General features: G+C 37.9%; 1 protein-coding gene across 2 annotated transcripts in view; it reads right to left on the bottom strand.

Moving 5' to 3' along the window:
- Positions 1-21,072, bottom strand: part of ago4 (argonaute RISC component 4) — a 111,262-nt gene that overhangs the window by 38,971 nt on the left and 51,219 nt on the right. The window contains exons 6-12 of one of the 2 annotated variants that reach the window (XM_043717721.2): positions 20,388-20,522; positions 17,661-17,748; positions 13,330-13,477; positions 11,476-11,595; positions 10,065-10,247; positions 1,702-1,835; positions 1,118-1,302 (exon numbers count right to left, since the gene is read on the bottom strand). In XM_043717721.2, coding sequence (XP_043573656.2) covers positions 1,118-1,302; positions 1,702-1,835; positions 10,065-10,247; positions 11,476-11,595; positions 13,330-13,477; positions 17,661-17,748; positions 20,388-20,522 — 993 coding nt within the window. The remainder of the gene's footprint in view (positions 1-1,117; positions 1,303-1,701; positions 1,836-10,064; positions 10,248-11,475; positions 11,596-13,329; positions 13,478-17,660; positions 17,749-20,387; positions 20,523-21,072) is intronic. The other variant, XM_043717722.2, reaches the window with a different exon arrangement.

Genomic DNA, 21,072 nt, shown 5'->3' with positions numbered 1-21,072 from the left:
AATCTAAATTTAATGACCTTCTACTCGGCATTATGGAATGATCACGTGGTGAAATGTTAGAAAGATCGCCACCACAATCTATCAAGCAAATAATGTATCATCATGAAAAATAATTAGCCCTTTAATAAAAAGGTTGATATAACCACATCTGTAATCTGCAAGTACAGAAATTATGATTTTCAGGTTACAAAATATTTTTACATTAGTTTATATTTCGCTACTTGCCCACCATCCACTACACTGCAGGCACACAGTTGTGCCAACAAACCGGCATAAGTTTAGCAAAACTGCTTTAACATGCTTGTTGGAGCCATAGTTGTAGCACAGTTGGATTTTCCTTCTCAGAGAGCTTTTCTGTTGCCATCAATGTCCTCTTAAATTAACTCAGATAGGAAGTGCAGAGCATAATTTTCAGTTGTAAGTCTACATTCCATCAATGCTACAAAGTTGTGAAACCTTTCATATTTCTCACAAATCCATATCAAAAATTACCAAGACTAAAACATTTAATAAAGGAACCCAAAAAGCATGGAATGTTGAATATGGATGGAAAATGGTAGTTTGTTTCAATATGGCAATGGCAATGTTTCAAAGTTCACTACCAATTCCTGGATTGTTGATTGCAAGACGACAGACTGGATCAACTGGGACTGTGTCCACTGGAATTTAGAAGAAATTTAGAAGCACTTTAAGACATAAAACTCTGACAGTGCTGGACAGAACTGATAACAGTGATGTGTGCATTTTAGGCAGACGAAGAAACACTGTCACTCAGAGGGTGGTGACCCTGTGAAATTCTTTACAATAGAAGGCAGTGGAAGCCAAGTCACTGAATGTACTTAAGGAAAAGATACACAGATTTCTATAGGCTAATGATGTCAGGAGTATGGGGAGAGAACAGAAATATGGTGTTGAGATTCAGGATCAATAATGATCATATTGAATGGAGGAGCAGGCTCAATCGTCTATTCCTGGTACTATTTTCTATGTAATACTTGCATTGCAGCTCCTGAAGAAAGGTGAATTTCTTTATTTTGCACTCGGTGGCATCCAAACTCCACTACAACCTAAAATTAGGAAAGAGAAGGCAAAAATATACATTAAATCTTTTACATACCATATACAGGGGTTTTTCCAGGTAGGATGACCACAATCAACTGTAGACCAACATAAGTCATCTTCAAGTGCTTAAACATAGGTTCAACACTGTCTGCACCTTGGGCATATTTACAAAAACATGGTTGCCCCTGAATAGGCATCCCAGCATCTTTTGAAATTTTACGCAGCTGGTCAGTAAAATTTCTGGAGAAAGAGAAACAGCAAGAATGAGGAACATAATTAAAACTAGACAGAATAAGAGCATCCACTCCCACCTATATCCAGCACTTCGAAAATTAATGTCAACCAGTTTCAATTTGACGCCACCATGGCCTTCAAACATTTGACACAGTAGAAGAAGTGTTCTTTATTTTATAACTTGCAGTAATTTCAATGTAAACAGTAAAAACAGTACACCGTTCAGGTGTATTTTCACTAGTACAATATTATGCAGACTAGAAGAAACTGGAAATTTTGGGTTGGAAGAAGTAGTTGACCAAGATACACAAGAACATTTTGAGCACAAGTTTTTTTTTACATGAATGATTTTCAGCAAATATTGAATAAAATGAACCCGAAACCAACAAGACATCAGATGCTTACTTTAGGACTTCCTCCCGACACTGTTTCTGTGGTGCAAAGCAAGCAACTGCCCAGACTTTGATCTCAATGCCAGCATAGAATTGTTTGCCTCTCATGTCCCACACCCCTTGATTTGGGGTAGCAACAGTCTTATTCTGAAATAAATGCACAGGGGTTGGGAAAGTGAAAAAAAACCTATTAAAGACAGGCAATGAATAATGGCATACTTAAACCAATATAACTCTTGTTTTTCTTTTGCACTATTCTCAACCTGAACTGCAAAGTACTGACGGAAACCAATATCTAAAAATTTGGGAACAAGAACCTCAGACTGGTTTTTGTTCTCCACAGTTGTCAGTATATTCAAATACAGAACAAATTTAACAAAACTTCCAAAGGGAAAGTAATAAATCTCTTCCCATATTTGGAGTGAACTAAGCAGGGCAGGCAAGCAAATTTAAATTATATTTGAAAACAGGCTCACAGGCAACATGATAACAGGTTGCCCATTCCCAAAACCCTTAGATGGTTCATGGTTGAGCATATTTTTTCGATGCTTTCCAGTATTAAGTGGGATCTATGCAAAAATAAAAATTAGCCAGATTGAAGCACAGTTATCACCTGATGTAATTCCTTTTCCAAATAATGGCAACATCTTAAATATAAACATTATAAATATCTCCAAATGAATATTTTAATCATGCACATGAATTGTTTACAACATAAAGCTCTTGGATCTCTGCCAATAAAGCCCAATTCATCCTAGTAGGCCAAAACAACTTTACAGCAAATCATGTATAACACGATGGGATTACTAGCTTTAGTGGAATAGTCCTCATTCTTCCACTAAATTACCCGGCATCAATCATTAGATAAGTCACCCATGTCCAACCATAAATCAAAACAAGCCAAATGATACAATCCCTTAGATTCCAGCTGAAGCGTATCAACGCAAGTTCCCTTTCCAATGTATTATAATTGCAACCCACATGGCCATCTTTAGCTCCTTTTTTGGACCAGCGAAAAAAGAAGCAGCAATGCGAGATTAGGCAACAAAATTCCAATGCCCCATTCTCCCAATCAGGGGAGACTTTCTTATAGCATTGTTAACGGCTTGCAAATAAAATCAGCAAATATTAATAAAACAAACTATAAAATGTAGCATACCAACTGCAAATACAAGTAATATTAAAATTTTCAAATCAGCAAAAACAAATATATTGGGAGACAGAAAGACAGAGTACAGACATGGCTTCCAGAGGATGCAGAATTTATGTAATTAGCTAATTTCAGCAAAATTACTTTATACCTCCAAAAACAAGTCTCTATTCTGGTTATTCTTCACATACTATGGACAACTTCAACAGCATCATATTTCAGAAGAAAAAAAAACAAGATCAAAGATGAAGCTAAACACCACTAATCAAACTGCAACCTTTCTGGTCAAGTTTAAGAGAATTGTGGCTCTCCCTTGAATTGAAAAACTACTATTATAAATTGATTTGTGTGAACTCAAGCCCACTTCCTTCTACCTCTCTCGCATGGTCTGCCAACAAACAATAGCACAGAATACAGTTAACTTACCACTGCATGCTTGTGCTCAACAGCAATATTTTTTTGTTTAAAACCCCTTACCTAAAATTATAGGAGAAAGCCCATTTTGACAACTGGGGCTCAAATTTGAGACCCCATAAAGTCAAAGATCACAGAAAAAGCAAACCATTTCAAAGCTAAACCACTGTCCTCGACTATCCTTGCATTACCACTGCCACTTGTCACTCCCCACCAAAAGAAAACACTCAATATGAACATTCCAATAGGGAGCAGGAGTAAGCCATTCAGCCTAGGAATGATGTTACCCTGGTGGGCAGACAGGCCATTTTGGTTTGAGAGGAGGAATTTCTTCACTCAAAGCCTGCTCCACTATTTAGTGAAATCATGGCTAATTTGACCCGAAGCTCAACTCCACACTCACACTTACCCCAGATAATCTTTCACCCCCTTGTTTACCAAGAATATATCCAGCTCTGCTTTGAATATATTCAAAAGCTCTGCATCCATCACTCCTTCAGGAACAGTGTTCCAAAAATTCACGACTCATACAGAAAAATAAATTTCACCTCAACTCTTCCCCATCCCACCCACAAGAATTGTGACCCTTTATTCTAGATTTCTTCCCAAGAGAAAACACCCTCTATGCATCAACAAGCCCCTCCAAGATCTTGTGATTCAAATAAGTCGCATTTTACTATTAGAAAGACCACACAAACTTAGCTTGTCTGACCTTTCCTCATAAAACAAAATAGATTATTTCAAAGTAAAAGTCTAGTAAATGATATCAGAGTAGTTTCCAATGCATTTACATCCTTCTGATGTTATAGCAGTACTCCAAATGGGGTCTCACTAATGTCCTGCATGAATTAAGTAAAGACTACCTACCCTGTATTCAATACCCCTCATGATAAATAATATTCCATTAGCATTCCTAATTACATGCTGTACCTGTATATTAGCCTTTTGAAAATCACACATTAGGATACCTAGATCCTCAGCACCTCAATGCTGCAATGTTCACCATTTAGATAACATGCTTCCTTAGTCTTTCTACTAACAAACAATTTCATATTTGGCCACACTATACTCCACTGCATAACTTACTGCCACACTATTGTCATCAACAAATTTGGCCTAAAAATACCATTGTTTTATTCAAATTTCTTCACCCAGAGCGGTGAGACTGTGGAATTCTCCGGCATAGAAAGTGGTCAAGGCCAAGACGTTTTGCGCATTTCAAAGAGTTAGGTATAGCTCCTGGGGCTAAAAGGCATAGAGAGAGAAAGCAGGAACAGGGTACCAAGTTGATGATCAGCTATGATCACAATGAATAGCAGAACAGGCGGAGAAGGGCCAAATGGTTTATTCTTGCTCTAATTTTTTTATCATCTCATCCTTTTCAAAGTCATTTACGTAAATTGTAAACAGATGATTAGATTCTCTACAGTGTGGAAACAGGCCCTTTGGCCCAACAAGTCCACACCGACCCTCCGAAGAGTAACCCATGCAGCCCAATTTACCCCTGACTAACGCATTTAACACTATGGGCAATTTAGCATGGCAATTCATCTGAACTACACATTTTTGGACTGTGGGAGGAAACCGGAGCACCCGGAGGAAACCCACGCAGACACTGGGAGAATGTGCAAACTCCACACAGACAATCACCTGAGGCTGGAATCAAACCTGGGACCCTGGTGCTGTGAGGCAGCAGTGCTAACCACTGAGCCACCGTGCTGCCCTTGAGCCACCGTGTTCCAAAATGAATTCCTGAGGCACACCACTTGTGCATCTAGTCAACCTGAAAAAGACCCCAATCATGCCTACACTCTGCTTCCTGTTAACCAATCTTTTATCCACACCATTATGCTACCTCCCACACCAGGAGCTTTTGTTTTCCCACAATGGCATTTGATAAATTGCCACAAAGATTTTTTGAAAATCTAAATACAGTATACCATCTTTTGTCCACAGCAAGTTACTTTCTCAGCCAATTCTAAACAGATTGCCTAAACATGATTTCTCTCTCTCAAAACCATGCGGACTCTGCCCGATTACCTTGAGCTTACCCAAGTGTCTTGCTATAACTTGTGTAACAATGCTTCTAACATTTTCCCTATGGCGAAGGTTAAATAACTGGTCAGTAGCTTCTAGCTTTCGGTCTCTCCCTCTTTTGAATAAAGTTGTTACATTTGTTATTTTCCAAACTAATTGGATCCTTCAAGAATCTAGAGTGTTTTGGAATACCAAATGCATCGTCTATCTCACTTGCCATTTCTTTTAAGATCCTAAGGTGAAATCTATTAAGATCTGGGCACTTGGCAGCCAGTAGCTCTAATATTTACTCAGTTTCTTCATGGTTATACTTTTCCTACAACTTCCCCCTCCCTTTTGTTTCCGAATTTAGAGTTGCTTCTGGATTGTTACTTGTATCTCCTATATTAAAGTCAGATGCAAAATAAATAGAGATTTATTTTAATCTCTATTTTACATTTGTCAAACTCCCAAGATTCATTTTCTATGGAACCAATGCTCACTTTTACAAGATTAAGAACCTTTTAAAATATTTTAGGAACCCTTACTATATGTTTTTTGGTCTCAGGCCGACTTTCTCAATAATTGTCTCCTCATTAATTTTTAAGTCATTCTTTGCTGGTTTTTATATTCAGTTCAATATTAAATGCTTGGAATATAACTGACACCACATATGGGTGCAGTGCAAGGAGTGAAATTGGTTAAGAGCTTTAGTCATACTATTGGTTCCAACTTTGTTACCACAGATGTAAAAAAAAAGAGATGTACACACACTATCAAGACGAGTGGGAGAGGTTACACGAACAGAAGGATAGTACTGGCCTTGGATGAAATACAGGCATTGCTTGTGAAAGCTGTGGGAAAACTGCAGATAATGCAAGACACTTGGACAAAAGAAAGTGGTAATTGTAATGTGTTGCTCACAGTATTTTGTAAGAAACTGAAGGCTTCTATATCCTACTACATTGAGTTAGTTTTACATTTCAGTGATAAGACTAACTTTCCTTTTGCAATCATGAAAATAAATGACCATGGACTCAACTCCTGAATCTTCAATTTGTTGAGTTTTCCGATAACATCGAGGATCAGCATTTCACTTTTGCATATGCTACAATTCTCAGATGCTCAAATAGGTTTGGAGTAGAATTGCAAAGCTTTGTTGAAAGAATCTGTAACTAAACGTCCCCTCCCATTAGGGAATGCAAACCTTAAACATCAACTTTACCAGAAAGACATAGATCAAACTGGGTGATGTCAGGCCAGATAAAAAATAAAACCCAAAGAAGTTGATATTTAAAAAAAGTCGTCACATTCTATTTTAAAAGCAGCATAATGATAAAGGCACAACAATTAGGTCTCTCAGCAGTGCACTCAAAAGAACAGATAAACATACACAAACTAGCTAGCCATTCAGCTTATAATGCCTATGCATTCTCCTGCTTTTTGTAGTACACCCATAAATTAATATATCTGCACTCAATTTCCTTCTGAAGATAAATGACTTATTATTTCCACTACATTTTTTGGCAGTACATTCATAATCCTAATTTGTTACAGGAGATAATTTGTCTTTGTTGCTTTGGATATTTTTGACAACTAAAAATTTTTATTCTGTGTTTGCTGATCTCCTAGCAACAACAGTTCTGTTGTATCTAATTTTTTTTAAACTTTTGAATATTTCTATTCCATACTTCCTTTAGTTCTCAAGCTGAGCTCAGTTGGATAGAGCATGGTGCTGTTAAGACTGATTTTAAAAATCACACCACTGACCAATATCTTGAAGCACAGCAAGTTCTCAAAAGGCATCAAAGAGTAGATGCTAAAGCTGTTGCCCCTGGCTGGACAGTTTGAATCAAGCTCTTGGGATTAGGAGCCAGCCATTTAAAAGCAGAAGAAATTTCTTCATAAGGTTGTGAATCTTTGCTGCTCTCTACCCAAAACGGTTGTTCGAGCTCAGGTCATTAAGCATATTGAAGATTTATATCAATAGACTTTTGGAATAAAGAGAGGAATTAAGGAATATGAAAATAGGAGGTAAAATTGGAAAATCATCCATGATCTTACTGAATGGTTGAGCAGGTTCAACATGGCAGTGTAGTCTAATACTGCTCCAATTTATATCCTTAGAGAATCGATGGTTAAGGAGAAATATTCCAGTTTCCAAGTCACCTCAACAACTACTCACCCATAAAGGTGACTTCTCACTGTTAACTTCATTCTATTAACTCCATTAGAGAAAATATTCAAGATTTGTACACTAATCAGAAAATTTATTTTATGAAGAGATCCCTTTTCTCCAAGAAGCTATACCATAATTTCCTTAACTATTTTTCATAAATTCCTCTCTGGACCAACAAATGAATGCATTTGCTACAGGTCTGATGGATGAGCTCATTGCCTTCCATGCAGCAAGAAACCTCAGACAGACATGCCTCAGCAATAGACAGACAGACACACACAAAGATTTAGGCATTATGCTAATACATTAATGTATTTTTAAAAACTTACAGAAGGAAACACAAAGACCAATCATTGAACCGGCATATTCAAATAAAAGAAACTAGTTGGGCAATACTTGCAGAATTGCTGGTTCAGCTAACGTTCAAAGTAGTGTTTGGAATTGACTTAGCAGTGATACTTTACTGACAAAGACAAATTCCAAGGAAAGCATTTGGTCTGGTGCAAAGCACCTTTAATGTTTTGGTGTTCAGTCTCTCACTGGAAGAATATCAAAGCAAGGCCAAAGAGTAAAGAGATTCTCTAACATGCGCTCCTCATATCAGCATAACCTTGGATTCAGACGCTAAACTGAAATTAATCTAGCATTCTCTGGAAGCTCTGATAGAATGAAAAAAACTTTTGGTGCATGACAGAACAAAGACACATTAACCAACTACACAAAATTTTAAACCATTTACAAAAGTTAGAATGGGCTTGTGTTTAATAGAAACACATTTTGCAAATCTACCAGAAACTGTCATAAAAATTTAATTGTCTGAAGCAATCTGATCTTAAAAGAACATGAGCTTGTGCACAAATGAAAGCAATGCACAAGCGACAGCTGCAGGGGCAAAGATGGCCACTGGGGCAGTTAGGACAACGGGAATTTGGAAAATAGAGAATTTGCACATGGTAACCTCTGAAATTGACCTATTGTCTTTCTAACCTTTTGTATGTGGAGGGCAATGCAAAAAATGAGAAGTGAATGAAAATTGAAGAAACTTGAAGTTTATAAATGAAATCTGCATCAATGACTTCACTTGGAACAAAAAAAAGGGAGTGAAATTCGCAAATCCTACTGGGTCCCAACTATTTTTAATCTTTTACAGTTTGCAACTACTATCTGTTTGAACATGACAGGCCACAACTGAAGCAGCTTGCTTGATTTCAATCGCTACCAAGAAGTACTACAATAGTAGTGGGCGGCACGGTGGCACAGTGGTTAGCACTGCTGCCTCACAGCGCCAGAGATCCGGGTTCAATTCCCCCCTCAGGCGACTGACTGTGTGGAGTTTGCACGTTCTCCCCGTGTCTGCGTGGGTTTCCTCCGGGTGCTCCGGTTTCCTCCCACAGTCTAAAAGATGTGCAGGTCAGGTGAATTGGCCATGCCAAATTGCCCATAGTGTTAGGTAAGGGGTAAATGTAGGGGTATGGGTGGGCTGCGCTTCGGCGGGGCGGTGTGGACTTGTTGGGCCGAAGGGCCTGTTTCCACACTGTAAGTAATCTAATCTAATCGTAATCTAATCTAATACACACTGCAGCATCTGTATCCAATCAGTTGAGTGCACTGTTTGATATCGACTGCTATCTTCATACTAGAAATTTGCCTTAAGGAGTGTATTGTAACAAATGAGCCCTCCACTATCACCTGATGAAGGAGCGTCGCTCCGAAAGCTACTGTGCTTCCAATTAAACCTGTTGGACTATAACCTGGTGTTGTGTGATTTTTAACTATTGTAACAGAGGCATACTCATGCAATTCAAAAACCCCATCTAAAAAAAATTGGATTGGTTTCAAAATTAAGTGCTTAAAATGGCTGGTTCTATTTGTGCGATTAGAATTAAATTTGCTATTTCATGTTAACAGCTAAGAATTACAGGTATAAACTAGAAATATTATTTCCACATGCAAAATGAAAACAGGAGGCCCCTTTAACCCACAAATGTAGAACTGATTTTATAAACGGAATATCAATTTGTGTGGAATAATGAAATACTTCCAACCTGAAACTAAAAATTCTAATGTATGTTGTGGTAAGACAAGTCTCCCGTGGAGCATTTTTCTCCCCTAAAATTTCAATGTGAAATTAACTGGTTAAAATACAAAATATCAGTTGTCAAAATAAGTTCTTGCCCAATGTGCATAACCAAGCTGTTTCCCTGTGCAAAGAAAACTGATTTGCATCATGTAATGTGATGTAATACCGTAAGATAATGGAAACAGCTCCAAGTTTTTGATTAGACACTGAAATTAGTAGCAAGTTGAAAACAATTTTTTTAAAAAAAACTTCATAGAAATGGCTTAAGAAAAACTTTTACAACCAACATATTTTCTTTCCTCAGAAATAATAGCTCTTTTATCACTCCCATAAGCAAATAATGAAATCTTAAGTGCAACATGAAATTTACTTTGGACAGTACTTTGGACACTGTCAAATAAAGCAGAGTAACAGTTTCCAAATGAGGCAAGAATTTTAACTTGCCAGAATTAAACAGTTGCTGGTAAATACTTTTGCTTAAAATAGTTTTGCTGTATAGCTCATACATATTGCATAGCAGTGTGCTATATCACTTACTTCAAGTCCTGTGCATTCACAATTCCAGCTGCTTCCGTCCAACATCAGACTTACCCTGCCTCCATACTGGAGCATCGGTGCAGGCAGCACTCGACCTGTAACTTCAGTCATTTCATTATGAACGACAATACCAAACTCCTTTAGATATGGATCTGGCCCACCAATCATACTGTTGCTCTTCACCTTTCAAAAAAAAAGCACACAATGATACCAAAAATTATTTTTAAAATGTTCCTGCTAAAATAACTTAGTTGCATCCAATTGTAGGCGAATAGGTATGCTTCGTACCATTTGAACAACTTGACAAGTATCCAAAGGAAGCATATATTGGGTACTTCTGATCTTGCACAACAATGTGTGACTGTGCAAAAGCTCAGATATCCCCAGATTTGCAGAAATGAAACAGACTATCTTTTCAGGTGTTTACATTTGAACAGTCCCATGGTTTAAAAGAGCAACAGGAAGTGTATTGCAATTGGGGGTATAAAAAACTCAGCAGAGATTCAACAGCACCAATCATTGTACAGGAGCAGTGAAATTTGGTCCAGATACAACAGTTTATCATACAAACTTTTGCATTCTTATTCCAAGGTGATGATCACTGCATACAGCAAAAAAGAAAGTAAACTCTCATTTTTATAAATAATGTTTAAATGAGAAGGGTAAGTAACAACACTGGCAAAAAAAAAAATTAACAATGACTGAACAGAAAAAGGACAATTTTCTAAAATGCAGACTGCACTTTAGCCCTTAAATTGTTGCTAGTTTAATTAAATCATCTGCAGTTTTAAGAATTCCTAACATTTAATGATTTTGAAAGATGCATCTTCTATTACTTCTGTTGGTTTGGATTTGTAGTAGTAATGCTTTACTCAATCTTATTCAGAAGGGCTACTAGACTAAAAAAACCTGCTTTTTCAGCTGGAAATAGTTCAAAAGCATCACCTTGCACCAAAAGTTTGATTTTTCCCCCCTTCCTATTTTTCTTTCAAAGGGTAAATCCCTCAGATGCTGGCAGATCTTGAGAAGAATTATCATTTTGGCTATGCACAGATATGAAGGTATTATCAACCACAGCCTTATAGGTAGGCATTCAACAGAAATCATTAAATAGATGTTGGAATCTTGAATGATATCTTTTCCTTGCCTCAATCAGGACTACTGCACAAACTGGTGACCAGTTCATTCAAAGATCAGAAATTAAACAAATAACTCACCAGTCTTCATTCTTCAGCATTGAAGACATTTCTTCAAATTCAAAATCAGGTTTTAAAAAGCTGCTTGTTTCCAATTACACATTTTGGTACACAAATGGTAAGTTTCTATTTCCAATATGATTTACTGGTCAGTTTAGCTCGAGGTGAACCTGCACCAGAAATTGTTTTTTAAATGAAAATTCGAACTCACTCACCAGACGACTAATCTCCTCTTGTCGATCGGGCGCTGATCGTGCTGTAGCTTTGATCATGGTTGACGTTTGATTGTCTGTTAGTTTCTTGATACAGCGCTGCCCTGCTACAATGTTACATACCTTCAAACGGAAATTTAGAAACAATGAATTCAACAAGTTAATTTTAAACAAGCCTTGTATGAAACAGCACACAGTATGTACTGTATCAATAGATACTTTTCCTCAATTAAACTGTTATCATGCACAATACCATGTGAGAAGTGTGACAGTAGGGAGATACAATTTGGCAATTATATATGGTTTGAATTATGCAGACCACTCAACTGTACATTTGTCTCTACTTCCATACATTAATTCCTTTTGAGTGTATGTAACTTCATGGATGTAAAAGGACAAGGGAAAGACTTATTTCAAATACTTTTATCACTGCCACTACATAAATGATTTTTTAAAAAAAGTTTATAGAAAAAGCAATTTTAACTAAGATATGAATTCAGAACTCAGCTACAAGCAGTTTTTGAAAAGCATTTTGCTTAGAATTCTAGAATGCCTCTATCCTGTAACCAATCATTCAGCTTGCCTATGCTGCGTCTGCACTCTGCAAGAATCATCCAGCCAGTTCTATGTCCCTGGTCCTTACCCAGCGTCCTTTTGACAGTCAACTGAAATTATTTTGTTAAAAAAAAAGAGGTCTCATGTCGCCTTTGGTCCCAAATTGGTATCCTGTAGTTTACAACCACTTCTGCAAAGGGAACAGTTTCACTTTATTTACTCTGACTAGATCTCACACAGTTTTGAATACCTGTATCAAATCTTTTAACGTTCACTTCTCTCGCAAACAATCCTAGGTTCTCCTATCTATCCGACTAGAACCATTCTTGTACAATTTTTCTGTCCACTCTCCAAAGCCTCAACAACGTTCCTAATGTGATGCACAATACTCCAGTCGAGGACAAACCAATGTTTTACAATGCTTCATCATAACCTGCGTGCTTTTGTATTCTACGCTTCCATTTATGAAGCCCAGAATCCCAAATTTCTTTCTCAAAGCACCTTATCAGTCTGTACAATTTACACACATATCTGCATCTTCTTTAGGACTGTACCCCTTAGTTTGCATTGCCTCTCATTTTCCACAAAAACAAATCTCTCCACGCTCCTGGATTAAATATTATTTGCCATTTGCCCACCCAATCCATCAACTTTTCTATGTTCTCTTTAAAGTAAAATTCTTCTTCTGAAGTTCACAATTTTTTCAAGTTTAAAAATTGTGCCATCTTAGGCATTAAAAAGTCTAGTTGAGAGTTAAAAACACTACTTGCATTTTATGAACCAGGTCTTTCCCCAAGTTCAAACCTAAATCTGTACTGTTAACCAATGCCAGCCATGTCAGCATTAGGAATGCAACAGATGGCTACAGCATCCATGAACAAGAAAAGAAAGAGATGATTAGAATCTTGTGCTTTATAAATTGCATTTGGGAACACTGCCGGAGATCAGGCTCTAACTCATCTGCAACATCTCTGATAATGGATAATCTGCTGACATGGACTACATGAATAATGACCACTTGAAGTACTATAGGGTGACGACGTGTGGAACTTTATACTGATAAGAAAGTCTACCGCTTTGGATTAAAAAAAAGAGAAACTTTGTCAACATAAACCAGAAAACCTTTTCTTTCTCGCATCAAGTAATGACACTAATCAAAAGCAAATGTTATATAAAAATAGGATTAAAACAAACATTTTTAATAGAACACAGTAAACATATGGACATGCCGATGACCCCAACAATTCAATTAGTTTACAATTTTTCACTTAAGTATACAAGTCCCTACATTTCAAATCTTACCTCAAGTGGCAGATAGGTGTGCTTCTGCTCTTGTCCTACTTGTAGGCAAGGTAGGTGAGGATACTTAAGTTGCAAATTATACTTTTGTTTGAAATATTGTGCCACTGTACATTCCATTGCTTGCCCATTTTCCAGTTGTAGAGGAAACCTGGCAAAGGCAGATAATTAACAACCATGAGGTAGGTCAGTGCTATTCAAATTCTGGATTAGTGGTGCTGGAAGAGCACAGCAGTTCAGGCAGCATCCAAAGAGCAGCGAAATCGACGTTTTGGGCAAAAGCCCTTCATCAGTGCTATTCAAAGCTAAGTGGACAACACAAAGCAAGGCTGCATATAACAAAGAAGATGGTTTCAAAAATGTATACGTAAGCAGGCATCAATAAAGAATGCGTTACAAAAGAATACCTAGAGGCATTTTGGGCTGGAATTGGTCTATCTTAAAATTCAAGGAAAAATTGCACATAGACAAGGCTTGTTATTTTTAATAAATATCGAAGGAGATCCATGAATAAGATTGTCTTAAGGATTTCAATATGAAAGGGGAAAGCACACATCTAGAACCTATATTCAGTTACCTATGACAAATGTAGTCAAAAAAAGTATTTGTGTATTACATTGGATGCCATTACTAATTGTCAAAGATCACAAAAGTGAGAAGTAATAGATTAAGAAACTTGACAAATCTGATGCATTTGGAAAATAAAACATTTAACTCTCAGCGGTAAGAAATGAATAAAATGAGTTTGCAGAGTGATGCCAGTGTGAATTAAATTCCAGCTCTGGCTGAGGTGATCATGCAGAACTTTCCTTCTCAACCTCTTCCTCTCCTGACTTGTGGTGACCCTCAGATTATACCACCATGTCATTTCCCTCTATAGCAGCCTATAGAGCAGCCCTATAGTCAGGTGGGATACAGTGACTTTACCCTTACTTTTTCAGAAGGCAGTTGAGCAAATTCTAGTATTGTAAAGCCCTGGGATTAAATAGCAAACTGACTGTATTGTTAACAACAGTTTAAAAAACAATGAGTAACTAGGTGTAAATATTGGTTCCAAGACCTAGTCTTGGGTCTGTTATAGATAATATGCATTGCACACAGCAGAGTGCTCCTACAAGAATGCAGAATAGATTCGCAAAATCAAAAACAAAAATCAGACTTCATTTTTGTTCAATTTCTTCAGTTAAATATTTAAAATTAATTTGAACAGTATTCAAGACTTAATGGATAAAACTAGCTTTAGGAACAAACTCACAACCATGCTTTATCTTAACTATTAGATTGGATGTATGTTTCTCCACTGTCTTTGAAAGTGGGAACTTTAATTTAACACCATGGTCTAGCCTGGATAAGCAGTGGAGGCACTGAGGAAACTCATGCACCCATGGGCCTAGCAACGTCTAATGAATGGGCACTTAACAGCCTCACACACACACACCTCTCTAATTTTATCTAGGGCACATGAATAGTGCAGTAGCTTTAGCTGTTGGGGCAATTAAGAAATAGGACTTCCATCGTAGGTCCCCTCTGACTACTGGAGGCACCCATCCCTGAGAAGATCCATCAACCCCACACATCTTCCCTCCTTCATGACAAGATTCATCCACTACCATTGCCATGCCCTCACTGGGATCTGCTAATGCACAGATCTGGATGTACAGCTCCAATGACATTTCTCAAAGGGTACTGCTGTGTTTCCAGATGATATCACTGCTCCCATCCAATGTTCTCTGGGCCTACAGTCGCCAACCATGTGAATGGCCAACAGCTTTGTGGTCCAGAACTAGAGGGTCAGAAATCCTGCCACTATCACATTAAGAATCCATTAAATAACACAGTGACAAGTGAGGGCAAGCTCTCAACCAATATTTCAGTTAGGTCAGCAACAACTATAGCTCATGCTTTTCTACTACCCCTTCAAATCATCTGGCAACAAATTTGGCTTCCATAACTTTGCAATATCACTTTAAAGGACCCCACTATTCAAAGTGATCATCTGCACAACTCAGTTTCACGTTGCTCCTCATTACATTTGATTTCTTATGGACCAAACATTTGCCGACCCCGGCCTTAAATATACTCATTGAGGAGTATTCACAGTATTCTGGAATAAACGTCCAAAGATTCACAACCCTGAGTAAAGAAATTTCTCCCTTAAGTGCAATACTAAGCTACCTGTATAGATTCCAACATTTTCCTGATAGTGAATGGGAGGCTAACTGGTCTGTAGTTCCTTTCTTTCCACCTTCCTTTTTCCCTTAAATAGAGGTGTCACGTTTTCTAACATCCAATCTTCTTGGACCATTGAAATTTTTAAAAAATACCATAACTACTGCATCGTCATATCGATACTAAATAGACCACAGTGGTTGATGACAGGTCTCAAAGGCAACTAGGATAGGCAATAAACATTGGACTAGCCAAATGACACCCACATCCCATGATTAAATTAAAAAATCCTAAAGATTGGTTGGATTTTAGTCCCTGAGATTTATGCAGTACTTTTCCCTCAACTCTTATCTGCTCCTTAGTTATCCTCTATTCCTGGTTGTTAATTTGTGTCTTCTAATGTGAAAAAAGACCAAGTATGTGCTCAACATCTTTGCCATATCCTTGTTCGCCATAATAGTTTCTTCTGTCTCTAAAAAACCAGCATTTATTTTTGTTGCCTTCAAGTTTACGATCAGTTTTTATTCCTGGCTAGTTTACTCTTTGTTTATTCTCTTTTTATAATCAACTTTTTGCTTCCCCTGTGCAGGCTTCTAAGCATTTCAATGCTCACACTTTCTAACATTTGTTGCAACATTACAAGTCTCTTCTTTTAATCTATTGCTATCTCAAAAAGCTGCACTTGGATCTTGGTGATTGCTGCTTTGTTATTAAAATGAAATGCATTTTTGTCAAATGTTGAATTGTTTCTTAAAACTAACAATTGGAAATATTTAATCACGTACCTTTTAGTCTGTTTACGCAATCAACCTTTGGCTCCTCTCCCACGCAAACCTATGTAATAACCGGTGCTTAAACTTAAGATTTTTGCTTGGGACCATAGTATGTTATTTTCAAACTTAGTATAGAATTCAAATGTATAATGATCACTTTTGCACAGCAGATCTTTTACTACAAGATTAACAACTAACTCTGACACATGGCATAAAACTAGATATAAAATAGTTTTATATAGGTGACTTTAAAACTAGTCATTCCCACAACATTCAGTGGGGTATGGTCACAACAGCACTCTCAAACTCATCTTCCTGAATATTTGCGCCAATTTGATTAATTTTTGTACAGACTTTATCAAGTATTACTTTGCTTCACCTGTTTCTTGCCTAATGCATAGTTCAACAACCTATTACTAAGGGGGATCTAAAAGCATACTGCTGTGACCATTTTCTGTTTTAGGTTTATCTTAATTACCATTTAAATCTTCCAAGCCAAAATTCCGACTCACTATTGTCTTTATATCATCCTTCACTATCAGGGATATTCCTCTTCCTCTTCCAGTCAGTAGAATCATAGAAAAGTCACAGCACAAAGAGACCGTTCAGCCCGTAGTGTGTACACTAGTTGATGGGTGGCACAGTGGTTAGCACTGCTGCCTCACGGCACCAGGGACCTGGGTTCGATTCTCCACCCCCACCCCCCCACCGGCTAGCTGACTGTGGAGTTTGCACATTCTCCCAGTGTGCTGGTTTCCTCCAGGTGCTCTGGTTTCCTTCCATAATCGAAAGACATGCAAGTCAAGTGAATTGGCCATGCTAAATTGCCAGACTGTTGTTAGGTGCATTAGTCTGGGGTAAATACATAGTAAAAGAATGGATTTGGGTAGGTTACACTTCAGAACGTCTGTGTAAACTTGCTGGGCCAAAGGGCCTGTTTCCACACTGTAGGGAATCCAATCTAACCATTTGAATAAAAGAGCCACCCATTTTAGTCCCACTTTCCAGCACCTACTCCCCAGCCTTGCAGGTTACACTGCTTCAGGTTCCTTTTAAACAAGTTCAATATCTGCATCTCAGCCAAATGTAGACACCTACCATTCTCTGGTGTAAAAGGCTTTTCCTTGTGTCCCTTCTAATTCTTCTACCAAAAACCTTGAAAGAGAGAAGTTAATCCTGCATCACAAATACTTCTACATAATATCAGAAATGTGATATTCTGTAGAATGCATTCTATCAAGCATACCAGTCTTTATCCAATACATTTTATTTAGTTTTATAGAAGTACATTTGCTTAGTTCTCTAAATACTATACTCTAGGTGTTCAAGCTTGCTCTATTGGTCCAGGCAAATGAAAAACTGTCAAAACATTACTCAGGATTGCACACTTACGTCTGGTGACTGGCCGGCCGTCGGGTAACATTACATACTCTGTACTTCCTTTTCATCTGTCCACAGTGAGTCACCTCCACTTTCAGACCTAGAAACAGAGCAGGTCAACAGGACTAACATTAGAATAGTTAAACATTCAACTGAGTTGAACTAAACAACGGTCTTAAAATTCCAACTACACATTTCTACATGGAAGATATGGAATGCAGGGAAATAGATGGTGACATCTTGAAAAATGTCCATATTACAGAGGAGGAAGTGCTGGATGTCAAGAAATACATAAAAGGTGGATAAATCCCCGGGACCTGATCAGGTGTACCCTCGAATGCTGTGGGAAGCTAGGAAAATGATTGCTGAGTCTCTTACTGAGATACTTGTATCTCAGATCATAGATAGTCACAGGTGAGGTGCTGGAAGACTGGAGGTTGGCTAACGTGGTGCCACTGTTTAAGAAAGGTGGTAAGGACAAGCCAGGGAACTATAGACCAGTGAGCCTGACGTTGGTGGTGGGCACATTGTTGGAGGAAATCCTGATGGACAGGATGTACACGTATTTGAAAAATCAAGGACTGATTAGGGATAGTCAACATTGCTTTGTGTGTGGGAAATGTCTCACAAACTTGATAAGAGTTTTTTGAAGAAGTAACAAAGAGGAGGGCAGAGCGGCAGACGTGATCTATATGGACTTCAATAAGGCACTCAACAAGGTTCCCCATGGGAGACTGGTTAGCAAGGTTAGATCGCACGAAATAGAGGGAAAACTAGCCTTTTGATAATAGAACTGGCTCAAAAAGGTAGAAGACAGAGGGTGGCGGTGGAGGGTTGTTTTTTAGACTGGAGGCCTGTGACCAGTGGAGTGCCACAAGGATTGGCGCTGGGTCCGCTACTTTTCATCATTTATATAAATGATTTGGATGCGAGCATAAGAGGTATAGTTAGGAAGTTTGCAGATGACACCAAAATTGGAGGTGTAGTGGACAGTGAAGAAGGTTATCTCACATTACAACGGGATCTTGATCAAATGGGCCAATGAACTGAGGAGTGGCAGATACTGTTTCATTTAGATAAATGAGAAGTGCTGCATTTTGGAAAAGCAAATCTTAGCAGTACTTATACCCTTAAGGGTATGGTCCTAAGGCGTGTTGCTGAACAAAGAGACCTTGGAGTGCAGGTTCACAGCTCCTTGGAAGTGGAGTCGCAGGTAGAGAGCATAGAAGAGGCGTTAGGTATGCTTTCCTTTATTGGTCAGAGCATGGAGTACAGAAGTTGGGAGGTTATGTTACAGCTGTTCAAGACATTGGTTAGGCCACTGTTGGAATATTGCGTGCAATTCTGGTCTCCTTCCTATTCGGAAGGACGTTGTGAAACTTGAAAGGGTTCAGAAAAGATTTACAGTGATGTTGCCAGGGTTGGGAGGATTTGAGCTATAGGGATAGGTTGAATAGGCTAGGGCTGTTTTCCCTGGAGTGTCAGAGGCTGACAGGTGATCTTTATATAGGTTTAAAATCATGAGGGGCATGGATAGGATAAATAAACAAAGTCCTTTCCTTGTGGTCAGGGAGTCCAGAACGAGAGGGCATAGGTTTAGGGTGAGGGGAAAGATATAAAAGAGACTTAAGGGGCAACTTTTTCATGCAGAGGGTAGTACATGTATGGAATGAGCTGCCAGAGGAAGTGGTGGAGGCTGGTACAATTGCTACATTTAAAAGGCATCTGGATGGGTATATGAATAGAAGGGGTTTGGAGGGATATGGGCCGGGTGCTGGCAGGTGGGACTAGATATCTGGTCGGCATGGACAAGTTGGACTGAAGGGTCTGTTTCCATGCTGTACATCTCTAGGACTCTATTGTTACTCATGATAAGAACCATTGTAGTATAGATCCCTGCAGAAAATAACAATATTTTGAAAGGTAGCATTTCAAGCACATAGCATAACCACTGCAATGACAGTGGCATTACTGTATGTTCATAGGGTACCTGTCAATAGCACAGAAGAGGCCTGGTTAACACTCCCAAGTTTCAAGTGATAATACAAATGTTTATCATAAGAAAATATAGCAACGTTTTTTGTTCAAAATCTTAACAGAATTTATCACCAGATGTATATTGTTCACACAAGATTTGGTAAACCAAACACATACAGCACACCAATTCAAATGAGAGAATTAGATTATTTTAATAAGGACTCCATTAATAAATTAACATTATGCTGCTATACAGTGCATTCTCTCATCTTGTATTTTAAAAACTTGAAATTGATGAAAACAATATTCCATAACTTTATGCCTTGCATTTCACTAGACAAACTGCTCAGAATCGACTGTGTACACAACCAACAAAATATATCAAATATATCTTAGAGGAGAATTCATGTTCAAAATTCTACAGCTTGAAAACATAAGCTGTTCATTTCTTAATTTTATATATATAATTGGAACTTATGCAATTAAGGATTTAAGAAACATACTTTGCAAAATGTAACACTGATCAGTTGAGATAGTTGTCAATTATATCACAACTCTATTGTCTACTAAAAATGGGCTTCATTGGATTTTAAAGGTTTAATGAAAACAATGGAATTAAAAATAATTGAACTCAAACTAAGAGCTTAACAAAAATCAAATCATCTCTCCTTTAACAGCAGAATATTTTCAGTGCAGAGAATTCTGAAATCAAAATTGCTTCTTAAAAAGCTTTAAGTAATGCCTTTGGACTAAACACATTACCTCTTATTTCTTTGGTAAACTTAACACGCTGAGAGTCAGTCAGTGGTTTGGTTTGCTCATTGATGTTCTGAATGTCTAGTACCTCACACATGAACTCAATTACTGGCTGAGCTCTGTAAAATGCTGTTGCAGATACTGGAAGAGACAAGACGATAATCAGTTTCCTTGAAACTTAAAAATCAACTCAGGTTTCATAAGTAATTAAATTCTCCAGTTTACAGAGCACATCGCGGCCATTGATGGCCTTCTGATAGCAGGAGTATGGTGCCAGCCCTGAAAGCTCTTCATGCTCAACAGATGAATGGAGACAATATTGGGAGAGCGATGGTTTGGGAATTTCTCTAAACTTCCTTTTCCCCACCCTAAACAAAAACAGAAACCCAGCTATGAAATGCACTCAAAGACTCAAAAGTTCTCCTTCACACTGAAAAACCTAGCCTAAAAATATACATGCGCATCTCCAAGTGTCAAAACATTCCTTAATTTACATAATGTTCCTCAAACAAGTTAACTAAGGCACAAGCACAACATTTAGGGATCAAAGGTTTACTCTATGGCAAAAGAAAGCAGAGTAACGCAATCTTTTCAAAAGTAAACAATGGATATTCAAATTACACAGAATTATAGGGTAATACAGCATGGAAACAGGCCCTTCAGCACAAACTGGTCCACGCTGACCGTGGTG

Source organism: Chiloscyllium plagiosum, unplaced genomic scaffold (assembly GCF_037043375.1).
Source record: "Chiloscyllium plagiosum isolate Xiang-an unplaced genomic scaffold, Cpla_swu_hap1 HiC_scaffold_30, whole genome shotgun sequence".
NCBI lineage: Eukaryota > Metazoa > Chordata > Chondrichthyes > Orectolobiformes > Hemiscylliidae > Chiloscyllium > Chiloscyllium plagiosum.
Note: the sequence above shows the minus strand (reverse complement) of the source record. Positions and strands in the feature narration are given on the sequence as shown.